This window comes from Palaemon carinicauda, chromosome 3 (assembly GCF_036898095.1).
Source record: "Palaemon carinicauda isolate YSFRI2023 chromosome 3, ASM3689809v2, whole genome shotgun sequence".
In the NCBI taxonomy this organism is placed as follows: Eukaryota; Metazoa; Arthropoda; class Malacostraca; order Decapoda; family Palaemonidae; genus Palaemon; species Palaemon carinicauda.
In genome coordinates, this window is record NC_090727.1 from 187058445 (window position 1) to 187066896 (window position 8452).

The 8452-nt window shown below is 40.9% G+C and overlaps 1 protein-coding gene across 1 annotated transcript in view; it reads left to right on the forward strand.

Moving 5' to 3' along the window:
• Positions 1-3717: 3717 nt before the first annotated feature.
• LOC137635944 (piggyBac transposable element-derived protein 2-like) overlaps positions 3718-8452 on the forward strand; it is a 6273-nt gene continuing 1538 nt past the window's right edge. The window contains exons 1-2 of the mRNA XM_068368393.1: positions 3718-3875; positions 3964-4113. Of these exons, the coding sequence (XP_068224494.1) occupies positions 3718-3875; positions 3964-4113 (308 nt within the window). The remainder of the gene's footprint in view (positions 3876-3963; positions 4114-8452) is intronic.

The following is an 8452-nucleotide window of genomic DNA, read 5'->3' on the forward strand; positions in this document are numbered from 1 at the left end:
ATGACAGGCATGTATTTCATAGTAAGTAGGAGCGGATTGAGACGCACAAGTAATAAAATAGAAATTTTATTTCACAGTTGCAGAAATTAAATGAATTACAGCAATAAGTAAAGTTAATTTACAGAAATTATAATGTACATAGTAATAAAGACTTGCTCTTGAATCTGAAAGGGAATTTCAAATTTATTAGTAGGCACTCGTCCTCGAGGAACGTTAGTCTTTAATTAAAACACATCATGCTCTAGGCATGCGGCACTTGTGTGACAACTATGACATTTCACTTGGGATAAGAACAGTTATAAGAAAGCACTAAGTGTTTTCGACATCACTATATATCGCTCGAGGGTCAACATAGGCACCCGAAGAGTTAGAGTCCCAAGTAACTCACTGTTCTATGCAGAGTTAGGTGCAGGTTTCATAACACTACCTGCGGCTACCACAAAATGTTTGACTTCGTGCACTTGTTTCGCATAATGTTTGAAGAAAACACGCGAGGACTTCCAGCCTGTGAAACTTTTAAGGCTTTCGAAGTCCATACTCTGAAAGAAATTCAGAGACGATGCAACTTTTCTAGGATCGTGACCAGCGGGTGTACTGTCGGGATCCGCTCTGCGAATGAAGTAGGTGATTTTCGCTCTTAATTGTTTCAGTGACAGGTCGCTGCCCGATGTTTCTCCTTTGAAGAGTTGGCCTCCACCAAAGTTCGAAGTTCTGCAAAGATAGACCTTGAGGCTCTCTACTGGGCATAAAGAGGCATCTTCCTTCAGGGGGCATATTCTCCAGGGGCCCCATCTTTTGGTGGGTAATTCATTTTTGGCGAGAAACGTCGGATCCGGGGAGAGGGTAATGTCTCCTGAATCAGTAAACAGGATATGACCCTCTTCTCTTGATAATGCCACTATTTCGCTGACTCGGGCTCCTGAGGCAAGAGCAAAGAGAAATATAACTTTCTGAGTCAGATCCCTGAGAGGGCATGAATCATTATCTAAGTTGGAGGCGAAATGGAGCACCTTGTCCAATGACCAGGAGATCGGTTTCGGTGGGGGTGCTGGGCGTAGACGAGCGCATGCTTTCGGCAGTTTATTGAAGATGTCGCTGGACAGATCAATTTGGAAGGCATACAATATTGGTCTAGTCAAGGCCGATTTGCAAGTTGAAATCGTATTGGCTGCTAATCCCTGTCCATGAAGGTGAATGAAGAATGACATGCAGAAATCAATTGTGATTTCCTTAGGATTTTTTGTCTTGACGAAAGAGACCCATTTTCTCCAAGATGATTCGTATTGCCGTCTTGTGGATTCGGTCTTGTATTCCTCGAGGAAGTCTAGACTTTTCTTCGAGATCCCAAACCTCTTCTTTGCGGCTAGGGAGAGAAAATCATGAGATGAAGGTCCTTGATTTTCGATGATGAAGCGAAGACAGTCGACTTCTGTACTTGTTGGGAGAGAACTGGGCCCGGGAGAGGGATCAGCTTGGGCTGCAGCTCCAGGACCAGGGGGTACCAGTTGCTCCGGGGCCACTTGGGAGCCACTAGGGCCGCTGTCCCTTTGAAGGTTCTCAGCTTGGAGAGGACTTTCAGCAGAAGGTTGGTGGGAGGGAACAGGTAGATCTTGGACCATCTGTTCCAGTCCAGTGACATGGCATCCACTGCTTCTGCCTTGGGGTCCTCGTACGGGGCCACGTACCGAGGAAGTTGATTGTTATCGCTCGTTGCGAAGAGATCTATCTGAAGTTCTGGGACTTGGTGGGAGATGAAGGAGAATGATCTTGCGTCTAGAGACCATTCCGACTCTATCGGGTTTGTCCGAGATAGAGCGTCCGCTGTCACGTTGCGGAATCCTTGTAGGTGAACTGCAGACAGGTGCCATTTCTTCTTCTCTGCCAGACGGAAGATTGGGAGAAGCACCTGATTTATCTGGGGCGATCTTGAGCCTTGGCGATTGAGACATCGAACTACCACCGAGTTGTCTAGGGTTAGACGAATATGGATCGAGGGAGGCGGGGAGAGTTTCTTCAGAGTTAGAAGGACCGCCATGGCCTCCAAGATGTTGATGTGGAACGTCTTGAACAGGGGAGACCATGTGCCTTGAGCCTGTTTTTGGTGGGAGTGACCTCCCCAACCCTCCAGCGAAGCGTCCGTGTGGATGTTGAGTGATGGAGGTGGGTGTTGGAGAGGAATGGACCTTTTCAGGGCCTTTGCTTCCGACCACGGCTTGAGGAGAAGTCGAAGTCTGTTTGGGAGCCGTCTCTTGAGGTCTCTTCGAGCGATGGATGCAGAACGTCTCCAGACTCCCGCGGCATCCTTTAGCTGTGCACGAAGCACTGGGTTTGTCACTGAGGCGAACTGTAGAGAGCCTAGAACTCGTTCCTGCTGGCGTCTTGAGATCCGCTTGGATTTCAGTAGTCGCTTGACAGACCCTGCTATTTCCTTCCTTTTCTTCTGGGGAATGGAAAGGCGGTGTGACTGAAGGTTCCAATGGATTCCTAACCATTGGAACTTCTGAGCTGGAGAGAGGCGAGATTTCTTCGCGTTTATCTTGAATCCCAGGTGTTCTAGGTACTGGGTGACTTTGCTGCAGGATTTTACACAATCCTCGGGCGATGGAGCCCAAACTAGCCAATCGTCGAGGTAGGCCATCACCTGGACGTCTCGGAGGCGGAGCTGTTGTACTATGGCGTCCGCCAGCTTTGTGAAGATCCGAGGGGCCACATTGAGGCCGAAGGGCATGGCCCTGAAGGCGTAGCTTTTCCTTTGGAGTCGAAATCCTAGGTAGGAGGAAGCGTGATGGTTCATCGGAATGTGCCAGTAGGCATCCGCCAGGTCTATGGAGACCGTGTAAGAACCTCGAGGCAGAAGGGTCCTTATCTGTTGAAGAGTCAGCATCTTGAACTTGTCGTTCGCTATGAACTTGTTGAGGGGGGATAAGTCCAGAATGACTCTGAGTTTGTCGGAGTCTTTCTTGGGGACACAAAACAGTCTCCCTTGGAACCTGGTGGACTTTACCTTCCTTATCACCTTCTTGTTCAAGAGATCTAGGACATATTCTTCCAGAAGGGGGGTTGATTGTTGGAAGAATTGCTGGAATGTTGGGGGTGGTTGAGTCCAACTCCAGCCTAGACCCTTCTTGACGATGCTGTGTGCCCAGGGATCGAAGGTCCAACGATCCTGGAATTGGCGGAGTCTTCCTCCCACCGGAAGCACTTCCTTGCTTCTGGTGTCCCGAGGGCTTGCTGCCTCGGCCGCTAGCTCCCTTTCCTCCTCTGCCTCGGGAGGGACGGCGAGACGCGTCTCTGCCTGCACCTCTGCTTGAGCCTCTACCTTTGGGACGAAAGGTAGTCGTCTGTTGCTCGAAGCAGGGGTGAAAACCGGTGACTGTGACAAGACCGGTTGGGTGACCAGCTGAAAGGTCTGCTGTGGCTGAGCTGCCACTTGGGAGGTAGCGGGTCCCGGAAACTGACGTCTTGGTTGACGTTGCTGGGGTTTCTGTTTGGAAGATTTCCTCTTAGGTTGAGGTCCGTCGTCCTGAGAGGATTTCCTCTTCCATCAGGACGCCATGGCTATCTCACCCAAAAATAGATTTTGAGTGAAGTGTCGTTTAAATAAACAGGTCATGTTCAGCACGTCTTTCCGGTAAGACCCTTAGCAGCCACATTGATGACCACCGGAGTGAACAGCTTCCCTCCTTCCTGAGAACCGCTGTGCCCTAATCTTTGACAATGCCGCCCACCGTCCTCGACTCTCCGGTCCACACGGCAACAATGAAACTGCCGACTTTCGCCAGTAGCGAAACGTTTGCCTGGTTTCAGCGCTCTGAAGCTCAATTTCGCATCAAGGGCGTGACTCTCTCAAAGAGAAACCAGACTATGTCCTCGCAGTGATCCCCGAGGACAATTTCCCGGATATCTCCAATTGGCTTTACAACCAAGTGGACGCCCCAATAGAGTATGACCCCCTCGAAACAGACCTCCTGGAGCAATATTCACCATCGCAGCCAGCTCTCTAAACAACCGTTGGGGGACTAAAGGCTTCGCTCGTCCTCAGGAAAATGACGAGTATCGCTTGCCTGTGCAAACGGCTCTCCTTGGGAAGCGAACCTACCTTGTGCTCTTTGGGTACGACACCAACTCAAACCTATACGCACCACGAGCTTAAATAACATAACAATAGTATAAAAATTCTAACAGTCTGAAACATGCAATGGCAAACTTAACCCATTAACGCTTGACCTACTATATATAGTAGTACACTTAGATTCGAAAGTCCGCCGACACTCAGGGAGAATTGCTCGTCAGAGGTCTCTAGTGTTACCATGACAAAACAAACAAAGAGTTGCATTTCTTATTACTTCTTAGGAAATAGGCGGAGCCTTGTCCAAGCTCAGCGAACGCTGGAAAATATTACAAATCTTGTTGCCATATTTTATGCTGTGGTATCATTTGACATCTCAACTAATCAATAAAAATACACAAAACACACACATTATATATATATATATATATATATATATATATATATATATATATATATATATATATATATATATATATCTAGAATCTGTATAAGCATGTAAAAATTAATGGAGTGGCATAACTTAACAATTCCTTCCGTTAACAGCTACATTAGATTGTTCGGAGATCTGACATTAGTCTTGTTCCAGTTTCATTTATGGGTCGATGCTGTAAAGTATTCATAAAAACGCCATAGATGAGTTATACGAGCCTTGAGGACATTCACACACACACACACAGAGAGAGAGAGAGAGAGAGAGAGAGAGAGAGAGATTACAGTAGTGAATGTAGTAATCGGTCACCATATAAATTGATTTCTAGACATTCATGCATATCAGGAGAAATTTTCGCTCAATATTGCAATGTTTCCAATAAAAGTTATTATATTATGCTTCCAAAAACTTAGTTTTAGAATGCTAAACTGATTGCTAAAGACTTTCAAAGGCCTTTAGATATTCATAAATAGGAACATTTTGGAATACATAAGAATACTGTACTGTAAAATATTTCCTAAGTCATTCAGATTGAAGGGGATGTGCAATCTCAGTCTTTAGTTCGCAACCCACTTGTGGCTAAGAACGGTTGGCATTGACATTTAATCTAGAATTTCAAATATATACTGTAAAATCTTTGCTGTTTTGCTAATTCTATCTTCATTACAAGAGCTATAATTTGCTTGATAAGTACTGAGGCCCTATGACAAAATTGGAGATAGTTATCATCGAGTAGAGATAACGGGATTATTTTGTTGGACTTAAATGCTCATCCACATCATGGTAGATTTTGGAAAAAAAAAAAGCTGAAAATAGAGAGTCGTTGTCTTATGAGTGTTTGAAGGATTTGTTAGAAAGAATCCTTATACCAACATTTGTCCGGCTCGAAGTTATACTATTTAGTTACTATAGATCATTATGTTCTGTAGTCCTCCATATACCACAAGTTTTCCAATTAATATGCTCATTACGAAAGTACTCTGTAGGATAATTTACCCATTTGCTTTAAAATCAACCTAGATATTTTCGTTAACTGGAATAATTATAAAGGAATGTGATTGAAATTGTATAAAAACGGTGAGTGAAATAATGCTGAAAATGCCTTATATTTTCTAATCCAGCTAAGGAATATCTCGTCTCGGCTTAACACAAATTTCCAAAGGTTCCAGATTGGAATGGTCAAGTGAAGGTGTTTCTTGCTGCCGCTCAGGAGAGATTTCTTTTCTGGAGGGATAGTGAGAAACTAGGAACTAAAATTGACGGCTTTAGATGAATACCGGCGAAAAAGGCAAGTTTTTCTTAAAAATATGGAGGATGTTTAATAAACGAATGAATAAAGAATGAATGAAAGGAACACAAATAGGAACTTGATCATGGAGACTTACGCCTATTTGAATCACGATTATTAGAAGTCAGCGTAATCAAGCTACGTAATTTTCTGAAGATGAAGCTACTAGTAATTACATAATCACTGATAACTTACAGCCATGGTATTAGTGTAGGAAATCATTTTGTGCTCCTGCCCCCTGCGCTTATATATATATATATATATATATATATATATATATATATATATATATATATATATATATATATTTTTTTTTTTTTTTTTTTTTTTTTTTTTTTTTTTTGGAAAATTAGGGAATATATTACGGGAAAATTAGTATTTCTTACTTTCATTAAAAAATCTTGGAAAATTATGTCGTTCTGAGGACAAGAGACTTTTTTATATGATTTATCAATAAAGCAAAATTTCTCAAAGGTTTTGCTAGTATGTAATAGTGGTCTCATTTACCGCAATACAATTCCTTTTCGATTCAATAAACTAAATTCTGATTGTATTCAAAGTACTATGCCGTCATTAGTATTTACTGTTTCCATCACAGATTATTTATTATGCAAAGTTAATAGTTAATTTTGGTTACTAATCAACCTTAGAACAACAACAGCTATTTATTCCATTGCTACTAGCTACTTCAAATGAACTAATTATGAATTAGGTTAGCAACATTTCATGGAACGTTAACGGTTATCAAATTAGATTGAGGCAATGATACAATATTTTACAAGTTGTATCAAGAATTTTTTAATCTCTTTCCACAACCTCTAAAATACAAATGACTTCCTTGTTTCCTCAAATTTTTCAGTGTCGGACTGCCAGGGGGAGGAGTAATCCCCCCCTACCCCCCCCCCTCCCCCCGGCCACCTACCCATCCATTGGAAGTGTCTACTGGGCACCTCAAAAGAATAGTAAAAATAATTTTATATATATATATATATATATATATATATATATATATATATATATATATATATACATGTGTGTGTGTTTTGTGTATTTGTAGTCAATACTCGAGGGACAAATGATACCAGAGTATGAAATATGGCAACTCGATTTGTAATATCTTTAAGCGTTCGCTGAGGTTGGACAAGTCTCCGCCCATTTCCTTGAAGGTAGTAAGAAGACCAACTCTTTCTTTGTTTTGTCATGGTAACACTAGAGACCTCTGACGAACGATTCCCCTTGAGTGTCGGCGAACTTTTGAATCTAAGTGTACAATTGCTAGGACAAATTACACCCCAATTTTTTACGTTTTTCTTATTGTTTTGCATATTCCTGAGTTCTTTTCAATCTAATCAATAATATAAACAGGAGTTTTTCTTTGAAGTATCCATATTTTTCGACTTTTTGACAAAATACCAAAGATATGTAGAATGTTTTTATATATATTCACATTTTTAATCTGAGCTCATGGTTACACAAGTTCATTAAACATCTTTATACTGATACATATCATGACACTGAAGACCATGAATCAATTCATATATCAGAAATTGAGATAGCAATTGAAGCATAAATATTACAGGCTATTTTCCATTACCTACTATATATAGTAGGTCAGGTAGATATGAAGCCAAAATATGGACCGGACAGGAAAAATCTTAGAAAAGTATCATCCTAAAGCAAATTGGCTGTTTCTTCGTTAGAATAAACCAAAGACTATATACTGAAGGAAGATAGGAAGGCTCAGGCTTTTAACACACAAATGAGTGTGCTATGAAAACATGCCAGATACTCCCATGCGAAACGAATGGCTCCATCTGTTGAGCGAGCAACCAAACATTCAGAGCAGTAATGCTTACGGGTATATAGGATGGATTTCGATTGTAAATTTTGCGACATATTTGTTCATAATTTGCATTACTATGTCAGTATATTTTACTCATATATTCATGATATTCTTAAATTTTAGGTAACTAAATTGCAAAATATGTTTCTCAGTCTATTTTTCAGAAATTCAATAGCTATATCTCTTATGATTTAGTTAATTTTTTTGCAAATTTAAGTATTGTACAGTATATTACAGCCATTTTTAAATGTTCTATACAATACCACATTCGAATAAATTAAAACATACTGTATATCTGATTTGTTAAACTTAGCCACAAATGCTTATGTGTAGGCATACATTTAATGACAGTTTGTAGGCCACTGTAAGATGGAGAGATATTAGGTGTATAAAAACACAATTGTATTTTATTTTTTATTGAAATGGAAAAGCATGATGCACTCATGTATAGTTTAGTATTATAAACTAATAAATGTATAAATGTACAATCAAAAGGATCAAAATAACACAAAATTCTATCACACACAAAAATAATCAAAAGGGGGTTGGAAATAGAAATAAGGTAGCATACAAGCCAACAAAAAATGAAAAACAAAAGAGATTTACTGTGGATGCCTTGCCTTAATCTTACATCCAATATCAGTGGGGCTTACTCATTAGCAGCACATACTGCATGTATTATACTGTGTGTACTCACCGTTCTTTGTCCTAAGGGAACCTGTGAAATACCAAATGAGGATCGGGTTCTTTTTGTTTATGGCACACAACACACTTGTGTGACTTCTTTACTGTCGGCGCCATGATTTCGTTTGAATCAAC